We start from the raw sequence: 17,521 nt of genomic DNA on the forward strand, positions 1-17,521 counted from the left end.
ATTTGTGAGCAGTGTTTCTCAAAGTCTCTAAAAGAGAATCATGGGAACATTAGTCCCATGATTTAGGCCTGGTGTGCTGTGATTCATGGGGTCACAAAGAGTTGGACACGACTGAGCGACTGAACTGAAGTGTCACAGGAGAAAATGGAGAATGGCATAGGCCTTGTTGCTAGTTTGAAGTTATGAAATAATAATCAGTATACTAAAGGTTCATGAGAAGCCCTCATTAAAGGAGTCTATTCAACTCTGTTCACTGCCACTTCCCCAATTTTTTAAGCACAGCTCTTTTTCAAATGGCATATCTAACAAATATCCCAGGAGCTTTTGGAAATGCTCCTTAAGGTGGAATTATGCACCAGAAAATGTGTTGGGCAAAGAAGAGTCAATTCACATTTCTGTCTTTAAGGATAAAAGTAAATCCTACATTTTAAACATTCTCACATGCTCGAAACATCTCCTTTATTATATTGTCAAAAAGAGACAAGCAATGCCAAAGTAAGCTATCTTTGCATCCTAAAGTAACGAGAGACGGATCTTGAAGCCATTGCAGGATCATTTTTTTTCTAAGTTACTTTTGATAATTTAGCAGACAGCTGGCTTAGGAGATCCAAATTTGCTTGAAACAGCAGTCAGATACTAAGCAGAGGGCTGCAAAGGCTCCTCCTCTTCAACGAGGCCATTTTTCCAATCAGGTACAGTCACATAAATACTCACTGGACTCTAGTTCATAAAAGTATAGAGCATGTCACATATGGGAAAATGAGTACTTTTTATGTAAACACTCTACACGTGTTACCAAGTTTAGCACATAAAACAGAAGCTAACCAATTATACTTGAAATTCAGAATAACAAATAAATTTTTGTGCAAATATGTCCCATGTAATATTTGGGACACACTTAATGCTAAAAAATAATTTTTGTCTGAAATTTAATGTTCTATTTCATCTGGCAACCAGGCCCTCCCCTGGAATGCCAGCTACAGACCCTTTGTGCTTAGTCTAAGTCATACGACAGAGAGTTCCAGAACGGTGTGTGCTCCACCATTCCCTGCTTGTAAGGTTTCCCTGAGTCATCTCTATTTCATATCTGCAAAGCACAGTATTAGTCATGAACCTCCATGACACCCTCGCATGGCACAAGAGAAAGAACTGACTTATTCTTCCCACCACGACAACCCAGAGTATAACCAAAGACAATACATTGAAGAGGAAACGTTCCTGAAGGAAGACACAGACCCGAGTTCTTATTCTTATTCTGCCAGTTTCATAACCTTGTGCAAGTACATGTAGCTCTTCAGGCCTTGGTTGTGCTGACTTCAGGAACCCTACAGGACTAACATTTTACAATTCCACGATCCTAAGTGAACTAAACTTTGCCATGTCCTTGTGACCAACTGGAGGTCATGCCTGTCTATGTTGAAAACAGAGGAAACCACCTCAAAGTTAAAGAAAAACAAGGGATTGGCTAAAAGATGACCCTTAATTAAAATCCATTTGTTTCAAAAGAAATGTTACTTTCAGGCTAAAAAAGTCACCTTAAATATTTCATAAACAATATATGTTACTCATCAACCATATAACTTTAAATACCTCTCATACCCTGGACAGTCAGTACCAAATCACTTTTATTCCAGACCATTAAAAAAAAAAAAAGCAGTCGACTATTTTACTCCCCTGAGTTCTGTGTGGTACACCCCTAAGACATCATAAAGCATTCTGCTAGTTCCATAAAAGGTGTCTATGCACGACAAAGGGCAAATCCATTTTCTCTAACAGATTCTCGAAACAATTTGATTTAAATAGCATTTCTCTGCACAAAGAATCTCTAACGCTAATTCATTTTGCCTTCAGCTTAAGTCACTGTCTATTAACAGACAGTGAAATAAGAGTTTTTCTTTAGTTAAATACCATGCCCTCATGCAATCTGAATGCCAGCCACTGCTTTCAAGGGATTAAAATCTTGATTACCAACATCCTTAGCATAGCATCAAAGAAATAAATATATTAAATTATACAAACGGCTAAGAATCATGACTTTAGGGTTGCCAGCTAAACACAAAAGTCCAGTTAAATATGAAATTCGAATTTCAAACTCCAACACTGGGATGTACTCAAAATTAATATTTATTTGAAACTCAAATAACTGGGGATTGTATTTTTTTGTTTCCATATCTGGCAATTCTATGTGGGCTACTCCGTATGAGATATTTGCCAATTTTCATTTTTTCCCCCCAATCAAAACACTCATTTTGATTTTTAATTTTTCCTTAGAGTCAAGAGTTTCTACCTGCTTCAGAATATGAATAGATAATAATTTTCCAGCCCAAAATTTCATTAATATTTCTTTGCTTTAAAAAAAATCAGGTTCCCACCAAAAAAAAAAAAAACTGTAGTCTACAGAACATACAATCTTATCAATATTTTTACCTACCTGTGGGAAATATATGAGAAGGCCAGATAATAAAATATTTCTTTTTTTCGCTTCCTTGGCAAACTCTCTAATCTGCATTACCTTTTCCATTTTCTGACCTAATGGTACTGATTCATAATCAAGAAAATGCACCTGAAAAATAATATAAAAGGTAACAATTAGAATACCATTCACTTTTCCTTGATTAACATGATATTAAAGAAGCTCAAAACACATACAGAGAGAACAAGATGGCAGAGGAGTAGGTGGACGTGGAGTACATCTCTCTCCACGAATACATCAGGAATACACCTTCAGACTCAGAATTGCATCAGCAGAACATCAGCTGAGAGCAGACAGGAGGACAATACCAGTGGAAAAGAATATATAGAGCCATGCAAAACTCGGTAGGATGAAGGAACTAGGGGGAAAAACAAGAGTGTTTGTAGGACTGGACCTGCCCTCAGCAGGTGGGGGAACTGAAGCAGGGGTCCCATCCCCACACTGGGGCAATTGTCTGAGTCAGAGGACAAACGTTTAAGGCTGGGAGTGAAGAAGCTGATCCATGGCAGCCTAAATGGAATGAGAATCAGATAGTCCTTGCTGCAGCCATACATACCCTGGACAGGGACACAGGTCCCCTGGAAGGTGCAGCAGCTAGGAGCTGGAGTTTAGGGATTGTGGAGCAATCCCAGGGCAAGGACTGCTGTTGACTTTGGAGAGATGGATCAAGGGGATGTGAGGCAGGAAACTGTGGTGGGAAATGCCTATGGAGGAAAGCTGGGCAGTCATGGAAGCAAGGCAGTACTGTTGAGTCATGCAAAGCAGGTGGAGCCATCACCATACCCTCTCTCTCCCCACACGCCAGCATCGGCAGCTATTGTTCAATAGAGAGGCTGGCACATCAAACACCTGATGCATTGAACTACAAGGCAGGACCCCACCCAGGGTGCTGCTTTAAGTGACTGATATGCTGATCTACAGACTAGGACCCCACGCAGGGGGGCCCCTCTATGTGACTGACATGCTAAACAACAAAGAAGGACCCCAGGCAAGGGAGCCCTCTAAGGGCCTGAATGGGCAGAGCTACAGAGAAACACTGGCCAAAGAGGCCTTCTGATTGCCAGCTACAAGAGGCTCGAAAAAAGACTCTGATAGGGCCATACTCCTGGGGCAGAGGCAGCCTATGTCCCTGCACACTTTGTGCCGCAGGGTCCCTGCAAGCCAAGCAGCTGCCACACCTTCATGCTCAACTCTCACTGGGGCAGAGCTGCCACAGGCAAAAAAGAAAATCTTGCGTCTATGCACACAGGGTCGCTTCGGTCATGTCCAACTCTTTGTGACCCTGGGGACTGTGGCCTGCCAGGCTTCTCTGTCAGGGGTGGTTCTCCAGGCAAAAATACTGGAGCATACTGGGCAATACTGGTTGCCATATCTTTCTAGAGCACTATATTTCCTGCTGCCCTGGCCGCCAACTCCCCTGAGTACCTGGTGCTGCCAGAATCCCTCGACCCAAGCAGCTGCACCACCTCCACATCTGGTCCTCACAAGGGCAAACCCAAGTCCTCCAGGGCAGCCTCAGGAGCAAACTCCAGTGGATGACCCATACACAGAGGTGAAAATAAAACCACAATTAAAACTCAGGGGCAGGGTGGCTAAGGAAGAAGATCCAAAACCTTCCCACCAGCTATATGAGCTACAGATTAAATCACACGATCAACTAGGCAGATTCTGTGTCTATGGAATATATAAAAGGATATTGAGAGCTCCCACAAAAGAAAACGCACTAGTTCTGATAGCTGTGGACATTGGAGGCAAGAACAGACAGGAGTAGGAGCAGATTAGAATCTGAGACGCTCCCACAGCAGGTCCAGAGATCAGCAACAGTTGGAGGGCATCCTAGGGAGGTGAGGTGGACTGTGCTCCCAGAGAGGGAAAGGACTCTGTCAGCAGAGACTCAAGAAAAACATTTATTATTTTTATGTTTTGATTTGTTCTGTAGATTCTTTCAGATTTTTCTTTTTCTTTCCTTTCTCCCTACCATCTGTTGTAGTTGTCGATTTTATTGGCACTATGAAATCTAATTAAGCTTTTGAGCTTTATTTTTTTCCCCTGAGTCACATTTTTTTATTGTTGTTATAAATCTCTGCCTCTACATTGGGCTTTTGCAGTTCTGTGGAGTTTTCCTTTTTTTTTTTCTTTTAAAAAATTTTTTAAACCTATCATTTTTTCTACATTTATTCTTTGTTTGCTTTTCTTACTGTTCTTTTCCCCTTGCAATTAAGCTTTAATGTGTATAAATCTTCTTTATCTACTTCTATATAACTTTGCATATCTAGTCTTTCTTTCTTTTCTTTCTTTCCTTTCCTCTCAACATATTTGTTAGTTTTATTTTCACTGCTTTATTTCCCAATTGGCAACTTGCCTTAGTTCTGTTTTCCAGTTTGTGCTTTAGTTGTGTTCTTAACTGGTAGATACAATTTTCGGTAACCTTTGTTTGCCAGGTCAATCTACTGTACTTTATTTTTGTTGGACTGTTCTGATTTTGCTTATGGGTATATATGTAAATGTGTATATTCAGTTACTTTTTATTGTTGTTATAAATTTCTGCCACTACATTGGGCTTCTACAGTTCTGTGGAGTTTTTTTTTTTTCTTTTTTTCTTTCTTTTTCCTTTCTGTGAAAAGACAACCCTCAGAATGGGAGAAATTAACGGGAAATAAAACAATTGACAAAGGATTAATTTCCAAAATATACAAGCAGCTCATACAACTCAATACCAGAAAAACAAACAACCCAATCAAAAAGTGGGAAAAAGACCTAAACAGACATTTCTCCAAAGAACACATACAGATGGCTAACAAACACATGAAAAGATGTTCAACACTCCTCAGTATTAGAGAAATGCAAATCAAAACCACAATGAGATATCACCTAACATTGGTCAGAATGGCCATAATCAAAAAGTCTACAAACAATAAATGCTGGAGAGGGTGTGAAGAAAAGGAACACTCTTGCACTGTTTGCGGGAATGAAAATTGATATAGCAACTATGGAAGGTGATATGGAGATTCCTTAAAAACCCAGGAATAAAACCACCATATGACCCAGCAAACCCACTCCTAGGCATACACCCTGAGGAAACCAAAATTCAAAAATACACATGTATCCCATTGTTCATTGCAGCACTGTTTACAAGAGCTAGAATATGGAAGCAACCTAGATGTCTATTGACAGATGAATGGACAAAGAAGTTGTGGTACATATACACAATGGAATATTCAGATCATATCAGATCAGTCGCTCAGTTGTGTCTGACTCGTTGCGACCCCATGAATCCCAGCACGCCAGGCCTCCCTGTCCATCACCAACTCCCGGAGTTCACTCAGACTCACATCCATCGAGTCAGTGATGCCATCCAGCCATCTCATCCTCTGTCATCCCCTTCTCCTCCTGCCCCCAATCCCTCCCACCATCAGAGTCTTTTCCAATGAGTCAACTCTTCGCATGAGGTGGCCAAAGTACTGGAGTTTCAGCTTTAGCATCATTCCTTCCAAAGAAATCCCAGGGCTGATCTCCTTCAGAATGGACTGATTGGACTTCCTTGCAGTCCAAGGGACTCTCAAGAGTCTTCTCCAACACCACACTTCAAAACCATCAATTCTTCAGCGCTCAACCTTCTTCACAGTCCAACTCTCACATCCATACATGACCACAGGAAAAACCAGAGCCTTGACTAGACGGACCTTTGTTGGCAAACTAATGTCTCTGCTTTTGAATATGCTATCTAGGTTGGTCATAACTTTCCTTCCAAGGAGTAAGCGTCTTTTAATTTCATGGCTGCAGTCACCATCTGCAGTGATTTTGGAGCCCAGAAAAATAAAGTCTGACACTGTTTCCACTGTTTCCCCATCTATTTCCCATGAAGTGGTGGGACCAGATGCCATGATCTTCATTTTCTGAATGTTGAGCTTTAAGCCCACTTTTTCACTCTCCTCTTTCACTTTCATCAAGAGGCTTTTGAGTTCCTCTTCACTTTCTGCCATAAGGGTGGTGTCATCTGCATATCTGAGGTTATTGAGATTTCTCCTGGCAATCTTGATTCCAGCTTGTGCTTCTTCCAGTCCAGCGTTTCTCATGATGTATTCTGCATATAAGTTAAAAAAACAGGGTGACAATATACAGCCTTGACGTACTCCTTTTCCTATTTGGAACCAGTCTGTTGTTCCATGTCCAGTTCTAACTGTTGCTTCCTGACCTGCATACAAATTTCTCAAGAGGCAGGTCAAGTGGTCTGGTATTCCCATCTTTCAGAATTTTCCACAGTTGATTGTGATCCACACAGTCAAAGGCTTTGGCATAGTCAATAAAGCAGAAATAGATGTTTTTCTGGAACTCTCTTGCTTTTTCCATGATCCAGCGGATGTTGGCAATTAGATCTCTGGTTCCTCTGCCTTTTTTAAAACCAGCTTGAACATCAGGAAGTTCACAGTTCACATATTGCTGAAGCCTGGCTTGGAGAATTTTGAGCATTACTTTACTAGTGTGTGAGATGAGTGCAATTGTGCAGTTGTTTGAACATTCTTTGGCATTGCCTTTCTTTGGGATTGGAATGAAAACTGACCTTTTCCAGTCCTGTGGCCACTGCTGAGTTTTCCAAATTTGCTGGCATATTGAGTGCAGCACTTTCACAGCATCATCTTTCAGGATTTGGAATAACTCAACTGGAATTCTATCACCTCCACTAGCTTTGTTCATAGTGATGGAATATTACTCAGCCATAAAAAGGAATGTCTTTGAGTCAGTTCTAATGAGGTGGATGAACCTAGAACCTATTATACAGAGTGAAGTAAGTCAGAAAGAGAAAGATAAATATTGTTCTAAAGCATATATACAGAATCTAGAAAAATGGTACTGAAGAATTTACTTACAGGGTTGCAGTGGAGAAACAGACATACAGAATAGACTTATGGCCATGGGGAGAAGGGAGGAGAGGATGAGATGTATGGAGAGAGTAATGTGGAAACTTACATTACCATATGTAAAATAGATAGCCAATGGGAATTTGCTGTATGGCTCAGGAAACTCAAACAGGGGTTCTGTATCAACCTAGAGGGGTGGGATGGGGAGGGAGATAGGAGTGAAGTTCAAAAGGGAGGGGATATATGTATACCTATGGCTGATTTGACAGAAAGCAACAAAATTCTGTAAAGTAATTATCCTTCAATAAAAGATCAATAAATTTATTTAAATAAAAAATACAATTAAAATATTGCAATTATTTTTATCAATTTATATTAACTTCTAGTTAATTGTTTCCAGTGATAAATACTTAATAAAATGAATCATTCTTTATAAACACAGAAGTAGTAAACACTCACTAACAAATATAAAATGCTATTTCCATTTGTGCCAGTCAATGCATAAAGACTATATAGTTACATCAAGTCATTCAACTTTCTTCATAATTTGTAATTTGAAACTAGACAAGACAGAAATAAATGAATCCATAAGAAATTACCACTATTAATAAAATTCAAGGGACTTATCCAAGTACATAAAGGTTTTAGAAGAATCCCTTTCAAAGTAATAATTGGAATTTAACAAATAATCATCTACTTCTTAAAGTAAATCCAGAAGAATTTTATATAGAATTCTTTTAGCTGTGTTAGTGTTTTTTCTTGAAATTGTTTAAGTAATTAGTTTAAGCATTATTTTTCATTTAAATTTAAGGTCTCGGGTGATTTGTGCTCTTTTCATCAAAGTATTGAGGTGATACAGTACTATCTTTCATGGGACATAAAAACTAAAACCACAATAGCTTCAAACTAAGATATTTAAAATAAAAATGCACATATACAATTAGCATAAAGAAATATATGTATTCCTTTGCAACATCAAATTTTTAAAACTCAAGAATTACTTGTTCAATTATGTGTTTATTAACTAGAAGCATTTTAAAATAGACTTCACCTTGTATACTAATACTAATCCCTTATACCAATCATGTAGTAATCCTTTCCTCTCTGTTCACTCATATGGAAATGTGCTCTTTGAAAAATCAGACAACAAAACACCTTATTATGTTCTTTCTATAAAACAAAGGAGTGAGTTTTTTCACCCATTATATTTCATTTTGCTCTTCCAGGGAAAATTACCTTTATTCCATTTTTAAATTATGAGATAATGCATAATGCATATTAATTTAATAAACAGTTAATAACTTTCTTGGAACCTTTCATTACCTATTTATTGTTGTTCTTTAGTCACTAAGGCATGTCTGACTCTCTGGAGGAGACCCTATGGACTGCAGGCTGCCAGTCTTGCCTGTCCATGGAGTTTCCCAGGCGAGAATACTGGAGTGGGTTGCCATTTCCTTCTCCAGGGGATCTTCCTGACTCAGGGATCAAACCGGCATCTCCTGCATTTACAAGCGACATTCTTTACCACTAAGCCAACAGAGAAGCATTATGTATAGTCAGCTGAAAATGTTTAGCTGCTTCCTTTTGAAATCTAAGGTTACAATAAAGACTTTTTCCTTAAAAATGTTCGATTCATTAAGAAACTAAAAGAACAGACAAAGAATAAAAGCAAAATAAAATAAAATTTTAAATGTTTGGTACATATACACAATGGAATATTACTCTGCTATAAAAAGGAACAAAATTGAGTCTGTTGTAGTGAGGTAGATGATCCTAGAGTCTGTCATACAGAGTGAAGTAAGTCAGAAAGAGAAAAATAATTATTGTATAATGCATATATATATATGGAATTTAGAAAAATGATATAGATGAACCTATCTGCATGGCACGAATAGAGATGCAGATGTAGAGAAGAGACTTTTGGACACAGTGGGGTAAGGACAGGGTGGGGTGAGCTGAGAGAGCAGCACTGACATAGATACAGTACCATGTGTAATGCAGAGAGCTAGCAGGAAGCTGCTGCTCACAGCTTCCCACTAGGGAATGCAGGGATCCCAGCCTGGCGCACTGTGACGACCGAGAGGTGTGGGATGGGGGAGGCAGGAGGGAGGCTCAAGAGGGAGGGGACATGTGTACATCTATAGCTGATTCATGTTGTTGTAGAGCAGAAACCAACACAACATTGTAAAGCAATTATCCTCCAATTAAAAATAAAATTTTCAAAAATGTTTGGAAGAAGAAAAGCAGAAAGAAAAAGTTTCAAGTTTTTCTATCTGCTGAATAACTGAAGAAAAGACAATGCAAGCCTGAAAGCCTGGGCTCACCTTCCCCTAAGCTCTGCTTTCTTTAAAACTTATCAAAGTAAAACTTCAGGTGTTTTCCCAGGCAACATCACTTATGGGAACTCCTGACTAATGAACCACACACAGGCTGGAAGAACTGTGAATGAACTAACAACACTAGATTCTCCTTCCAAGTAATTTGCAGCCAGGCATCCCCTAGCCAGGACCTGGAAGCTAATGACTATCAGCAACTGCAAAAGATGTCAGTCCCTGTTTGTAGCTTTGTTGTTTTTGCCATTGTTCAGTTGCCAAGTCATGTTCAACTCTTTGTGACCCCATGGACCGCAGCACACCAGGCCTCCCTGTCCATCACCATCTCCTGGAGTTTGCCCAAGTTCATGTCCATTGAATCGGTGATGCCATCCAACCATCTCATCTTCTGTCACCCACTTCTCCTGCCCTCAATCCTTCCCAACATCAGAGTATTTTCACATCAGGCAGCTAAAGTATTGGAGCTTCAGCATCAATCCTTCCGATGAACGTTCAGGGCTGATTTTCTTTTGGACTGACTGGTTTGATCTCCTTGCTGTCCAAGCGACTCTCAAGAGCTTAAGTCTTCTAAAAGGATGGCTCCCATACCACCTCTGGAATCACCTTCCCTCACTCTGGAGAAGCCAAGGTAGAGGGAGAAGTGGGTAAAGAAAAGCTGCCCCTAAACGAACAAGAGATGATAAGCTCAGGAGCTAAGGCAGAGGCCATGCCCACCTCTGTCCTGTCTTTCCCCCTGCCCTGCAGTCTCTCACAAAGTTGATAAAACTAGCCCTATATAGTTTGACTAGAACTATAAGGCTTCTAGTCTTATGAGTTTTATGTATCTAGCTGAGCCTAAAATCGCTGTGTGCTTGCTACAAAAAGCAGGCTAATTCCCTCAGATTGAGGCAGTTTTGGAAACTGCAGTCGTGATATGGATCTGAAGCCAGGAGGGTGAGAGTCTCTCCGGAGCCCGTAAGGCCAGATCACTATACAGCCCCCTACCAGCTGGACTAGCGAACAACACTGCTATTCAAAGTTAAAAGCCTCACAGGACTATTTAACTTTTCAACTGTGCAATTTTCTACACTAGTCAGATACCATGAAATGCCAGAGGCCACCAAGCCCAACACACTCAGGTGAATGGAATGCCTTAGAAATTTTGCAGTACACAACCTGGGCAACCCTACTGCCAGCCTAGATTGACAGCCACACAGACACACATTTCTTGTGTAATATAAGTCTGCTGACAAATTTTGAATTCAGAAAAATCTCACACTAATGTAAGAAAACTGGGTGGTAGGGAGAGAGCTTGTGTAAAAATAGCACAAGGAACAGAAAAGACAAGAGCATCATACTTCGTAATTATAGCTTGCATAGAAACATAAAATGCACAGAAATGAAAGAGTGGAAATGCTGGCAACACATTAATTAGAGAAGGAGTGATGACTATGGTACAACTGGGACTGGACGTCTGCACCAGGAAACCGCCATTAGAGTTGGCCCAGGAGGAAACCCATGCTGCCAGGACCTGAGGAACCTCGATGCGAAGTCAGAGCTGGGAGCAAGTGCTCATTTTTAATTTTCCTAAGACAGTGTCCTAAAAGACAGTCTAAAATTAATTTATAAAATACCAGTTAATTATATTAATTATTAATTATAAAAGTAAATGATAGGACTTCCCTGGTAGTCCAGTGGTTAAGAATCTGCCCACCAATGCAAGGGACACAGGTTGGATCCCTGCTCCGGTAAGATTCCACATGCTGCAGAATAGCTCAGCCAGTGTGCCATAACTACTGAGCCCGAGCTTCAGGGACCAGAAGCCTCAACTGCTGAGCTCATGTGCCGCAACTACGGAAGCTCTCATGCCCTGGAGCTTGTGCTCAGCAACGAGAGAGGCCACTGCGATGTGAAGCCCACACACTGCACATGGAGAGTCGCCCCACTGCCCTGAACTAGAGAAAGCTGGAGCAGCAACAAACACCCAGCACGGCCAAAAATAAATAATTTTTTTTAAAAAGGAAATTATAACTTCAGCAATGAAAAAGATATAAAAACTAAAACTCTAGACAAGAACATATTATATTGTAATGAAAACATTCAATAAATAAAGTGTGCTGAGTCTTTTTTTTTTTTTTTTGGACAGAAAGTAGAGACCTTACATGTGGTTAACTTAAAGCTAATTATGTATATTAAAAAGTAATACTATTTAATTAAAGCTATATATAATTATATCTTATAGTTTCCCAACCTGCAGAGTGACTAAAGGATTATCTGTATCAATGCAGCAAAGTATAGGAGCAAAGTCAAGTAGCAAACAAAATGACTGGCCAACATCAATAGCCAAAAAAATAAGCTTGTACAAAGAATCCCAAACATAAAAATAAAAGATAAATGTAATACTTTTAACTATTTCTTAAGTGAAAGATTTATCAGATTGCTTTTTTAAGAAAAATCTAACTCTAGGCTGGTTAAATTATAAATGTCTAATGAAAACTACCCTGAAAATATGTATTTTACGGTTATGATAGTTTTCATTAGACATTCATGTATGTGCTAGGTATGAAAAACTGGTATGCAAATGCTACCAAAAATGAAGGTTGTATCAATATAACACAATATCACAAGGTTTAAGATTAAAAAAAAAATTAATACAGATAAAGAAAAACAGCACATACTAAAAAGCAAAACATAATAATCATAACTTTATTACTAAGACAATAGATTTTAATACACAAAGCAAACAAATGACTGAATAATGAGAAAACAATATCCAAATCCATAAACATGGAAGAATATCTGACTGCATGTCTCTCAGAAACTAACTTATCAGACCAAAATTTTTTCATGTCAAAAGGCTTCTGCACAAGGTAGGTTGAGGGTATTTCCTTTTCCTTTCAAGGTTATCGTTTTACTTTTTGTGGCTGCTTTTATCTAAGAGAAGTTGCACATGAGCTGATACTACTTCACATTAAATGGACCAAACTTCCTTATTTACTGATCAGATAAAAGCTAATTTTTCTTACAGAAACAGGTGTTGTAGCAGAAAACATCTAGGTTGAAGTGAAGGCTATGGTACATGTACAATGATTTTTAAAAGTCCTTATCAAGTCATGAGATTCTAAACTAGGAACAGAAGACTTTCAACCCCAGCCATTGGTCTGTAAGATTCAACATACCCTAGCTCCTTGAAAACAAAAAATGTTAACACTTAATTAAATCAGTAGGCCTAAGCTGTTCACCAGAGAGTCCATGAAATTAAGGAAAAAGTGCATGAAAAGTGAGCTCTGGGCAAACTATCTATATACCGACAAATTGCCTATGGATCCCACTGTTAACCTAAAATAAAGATGGTAACCTGGCAAATCCCACAGACAGAGGAGCCTGGTGAACTACAGTCCGTGGGGTCACCGAAGACTCAGACACAACTTAGCGACTAAACAACAATGGGTTGTTTTGCTTGGGCTCAGAAGAGAACTGTGAGTTGGGGTCTGTAACCATGGTAAGCCACATGCAAGTTCCCACACAAGAAAAGGAGAAGGCTTTTACTGAAGGAAAAGGAAGTTGGAGGGCTTTCTCTTCTGGGAGAAGAGTTCATGGCTTTCCATTCACTGAGTCAGATCAGGAAAGAAGTGTTTCTTCTCCCTGTTTGCCTCTGCTATAATCTCAGGCCATAAGAGCTCACCCTTCTCATCTCCTTACTCTTTTTAGTAGAGGTTTATGTTTATAGAGATTATTCCCTTCATGAATCTCAGCCTTGCCCTGGCAAAGGCGTTTGCATAACTCAATGAAGCGATAAGCCATGCGATGCAGCATGACCCAAGATGAGTCCTAGTGAAGAGTTGTGACAAAACATGGTTCACTGGAGGAGGGAATGGCAAACCACTCGAATATTTTTGCCACAAGAACCCCATGAACAATACAATATTATAAGACAAAAAGACATGACACTGGAAGACGAGCCCCCCAAAGTCAGACGGTGTTCACAATGCTAATGGGGAAGAGCAGAAGGTAATTACTAATTTCTCCAGAAAGAAGCCACTGGACCAAAGTGGAAACAATGCTCAGTTGTGTAGGTGTCTGGTGGTGATCCAATGCTGTAAAGGACCCTATTGCAAAGGAACCTGGTATGTTAGGTCCATGAATCAAGTAAACTGCACATGGTCAAGCAGGAGATGGCAAGAGTCAACATCCACATCTTAGGAATCAGTGAACTAAAACTGATGAGAATGGACAAATTTAATTCAGATGACCATTATATCTACTACTGTGGGAAAGAATCCCTTAGAAGAGATGAAGTAGTCCTCATAGTCAACAAGAGTCCAAAATGCAATAATTGGATACAATCTAAAGGAGAAAGAATGATCCCAGTTTGTTTCCAAGGCAACTCATTGAATATCACAGTAATCCAAGTCTATGCCCCAAACATTAATGCAGAAGTTGAAGTTGAACAGTTCTATGAAGACCTCCAAGATCTGCTATAACTAATAACAAAGATATTCTTTCATGATAGGGGACTGGGGTGCAAAAGTAGGAAGCCAAGAGATACCTGGAATAACAAGCATGTTTGGCCTTGGAATACAAAAATGAAGCAAGGCAAAGGCTGAAAGTTTTGTCAAGAGCACATGCTGGTCATAGCAAACACCTCTTTCAACAACACAAGAGACAATTCTACACATGGACATCACCAGATGGTCAATACTGAAATCAGATTTGATTATATTCTTTGCAGCAGAAGATGGAGAAGTTCTATACAGTCAGCAAAAACAAGACCTGGATCTGATTGTGGCTCAGATCATGAGCTCCTTATTGCAAAATTCAGGCTTAAACTGAAGAAAGTAGAAAACCATAGGCCATTCAGGTATGACCTAAACCAAATCCCTTATGATTATACACTGGAGGTGATGAATAGATTCAAGGGATTAGATCTGGTAGACAGAGTGCCTGAAGAACTATGGACAGAGGTTTGGAACACTGTACAGGAGTCAGTGACCAAAACCATACCAAAGAAAAAGAAATGCAAGAAGTAAAAGTGGTTGTCTGAGGAGGCATTACACATAGCTGATGAAAGAAGAGAAACAAAAAGCAAGGGGGAAAGGGGAAGACATACCCAACTGAATGCAGAGTTCCAGAGAATAGGAAGGAGAAATAAGAAGGCCTTCTTCAAAGAAAAGTGCAAAGTAGAGGAAAACAATAGAATGGAAAAGCCTAGAGATCTCTTCAAGAAAACTGTGGATCTATCAAGGCAACATTTCATGCAAGGATGGAGATAATAACGGACAGAAATATCAAGGATCTAACAGAATCAGGAGATTAAGAAGAGGTGGCAAGATTCACATAAGAATTCTACAAAAAGGTTGTAATGACCCAGATAACCACAATGGTGTCGTCACTCACCTAGAGCCAGACATCCTGGAGTATGAAGTCAAGTGAGCCTTAGGAAGCATTACTACCAACAAAGCAAGAGGAGGTGATAGAATTTCAGCTGATCTACTGAAAATCCTAAAAGATGATACTATTAAAATGCTGCAGTTAATATGCCAACAAATTTGGAAAACTCAGTCATGGCCACAGGACTGGAAAAGGTCACTTTTCATTTCAATGCCAAAGAAGGGGCAATGCCAAAGACTGTTCAAACTACCATTGCTCTCATTTTCCATGCTAGCAAGGTAATGCTCAAAATCCTTCAAGTTAGGCTTCAACAGTACATGAACAGAGAACTTTCAGATGTACGAGCTCAGTTAGAAAAGGCAGAGGAACCAGAAATCAAATTGCCAACATTCACTGGATCATAGAGAAAGCAAGGGAATTCCAGAAAAACATCTACTTCTGTTTCAGTGACTATGTTAAAGCCTTTGACTGTGTGGATCACAACCAACTGTGGAAAATTCTTCAAAAGATGGGGATACCAGACCACATTACCTGCATCCTGAGAAACCTGTAAGCAGGTCAAGAAGCAAGAGTTAGAATTGGACATGGGGCAATGGACTGGTTCAAAACTGAGAAAACATACATCAAGACTGTATATTGTCACCCTGTCACCTTATTTATAAGTTAAATAAGCATTTAACTTATTTGCAGAGTACATCATGCGAAATACTGGACTGGATGAATCCCAAGCTGGATTCAAGATTCCCGGGAGAAATATCAATAACCTCAGATATGCAAATACTACTACTCTAATGGCAGAAAGTGCAGAGGAACTAAAGAGCGTCTTGATGAGGATGAAAAAGGAGAGTGAAAAAGCTGTCTTAAAACTCAACATTCAAAAAACTAAGATCATGGTATCCAGTTCCATCACTTCATGTCAAATAAATGGGGAAAAACTAAAAGCAGTAACAGATTTATTTTCCTGGGCTCCAAAGTCACTGGATGGTGACTGCAGCCACGAAATTAAAAGATGTTTGTCCTTGGAATGAAAACTATGACAAATGTAGACAGTTTATTAGAAAACAGAGACATCACTTTGCCAACAAGGGTCCATATACTCAAAGCTATGGCTTTTCCAGTAGTCATGGCTATGAGAGATGGACCATAAAGAAGTGTGTCGAAGAACTGTGGTGCTGGAAAGATTCTTGAGAGTCCCTTGGACTGCAAGGAGATCAAACCAGTGAATCCTAAAGGAAATCAAGCCTGAATATTCATTGGAAAGACTAATGCTGAAGCTGAAGCTCCCATACTTTGGCCACCTAATGCAAAGACTCTTTGGAAAAGACCCTGATGCTGGGAAAGATTGAAGGCAAAGGGAGAAGAGGCAGCAGAGGATAAAATGGTTAGATAGCATTACCAACTCAATGGACATGCATCTGAGCAAACTTCGGGAGATACTGAAGGACAGGTAAGCCTGGCATTTTGCAGTCCATGGGGTCACATTGAGCTGGACATGACTTAGGACTGAACAACAACAAACCATGTACTTAAATTACAGGGCAACTTTAAGATATGAAGTAGTAAAACATAGGAGAAAAACACAGCTCCTTTCCTGAATACTTACTATGTGCTAAACATGTCAGTTTTAAAGGATGAGATAAGGATATTGACCTTGTTGTTGTTCAGATGCTAAGTTGTGTCTGACTCTTTGTGACCCCATGGACTGCAGCAAACCAGGCCTCCCTGTCCTTCACCATCTCCTAGAGTTTGCTGAAACTCATGTCCATGGAGCTGGTGATGCCATCCAACCACCTCATTCTCTGTTGCTTCCTTCTCTGAATGTCAGAAATCTTTCCCAGCATCAGGGTCTTTTCCAATAAGTCAGCTGTTCACATCAGGTGGCCAAAGTATTGGAGCTTCAACTTAAGTCCTTCCAATGAATATTCAGGATTGATTTCCTTTAGGATTGACTGGTGTGATCTCCTTGCTATCCAAGGAACTCTCAAGAATCCTCTAGCACCACTGTTTAAAAGCATCAATTCTTTGGTGTACAGCCTTCTTTACAGGCCAACTCTCACATCCATACATGACTACTGAAAAAACCATAGCTTTGACTCTACAGACCTTTGTTGGCAAAGTGACGTCTCTGCTTTTTAACACTCAGTCTAGTTTTGGCACAGCTTTTCTTCCAAGAATCAGGCACTTTTAATTTCATGGCTGCAGTCACCATCAGCAGTGATTTTCAGGTTGACAAAATTTGAGCACAAAGAAATAGGATGCATCTCAAAACTCTCTTTCACCACGTGAGAAAACCTGATGGCATCATGAAAACCAGAAGATAATCTCCAGCAGATACACTTCCTAACACCAATAACATAAAATTTAAGCATATACATAACACTCTGCTACTAATTTTGAATTCTAAAATACACCAGCTACTTCTGAGGTCTAGAAAAACATTCAGTTGCTGCAATGCAATCACTTTTAATTTTAAAAATAGGGCAGAT

At 39.6% G+C, this 17,521-nt stretch overlaps 1 protein-coding gene across 19 annotated transcripts in view; it reads right to left on the minus strand.

Moving 5' to 3' along the window:
* Positions 1–17,521, minus strand: part of CRPPA (CDP-L-ribitol pyrophosphorylase A) — a 456,527-nt gene that overhangs the window by 221,612 nt on the left and 217,394 nt on the right. For 13 of the 19 annotated variants that reach the window (XR_009494184.1, XR_009494182.1, XR_009494181.1 and 10 more), the window contains exon 9: positions 2,428–2,563. The exons of 1 other annotated variant lie outside the window; for it this stretch is intronic. Coding sequence is in view for 5 of the 18 variants with exons in the window: in XM_059885802.1 (XP_059741785.1) it covers positions 2,428–2,563 (136 nt within the window). In the remaining 13 variants the exon portion in view is untranslated. The remainder of the gene's footprint in view (positions 1–2,427; positions 2,564–17,521) is intronic. 5 more of the 19 variants (XR_009494188.1, XM_015468481.3, XM_002686679.7 and 2 more) reach the window with 1 other exon arrangement.

This window comes from Bos taurus, chromosome 4 (genome assembly GCF_002263795.3).
Source record: "Bos taurus isolate L1 Dominette 01449 registration number 42190680 breed Hereford chromosome 4, ARS-UCD2.0, whole genome shotgun sequence".
NCBI classification, from domain to species: domain Eukaryota; kingdom Metazoa; phylum Chordata; class Mammalia; order Artiodactyla; family Bovidae; genus Bos; species Bos taurus.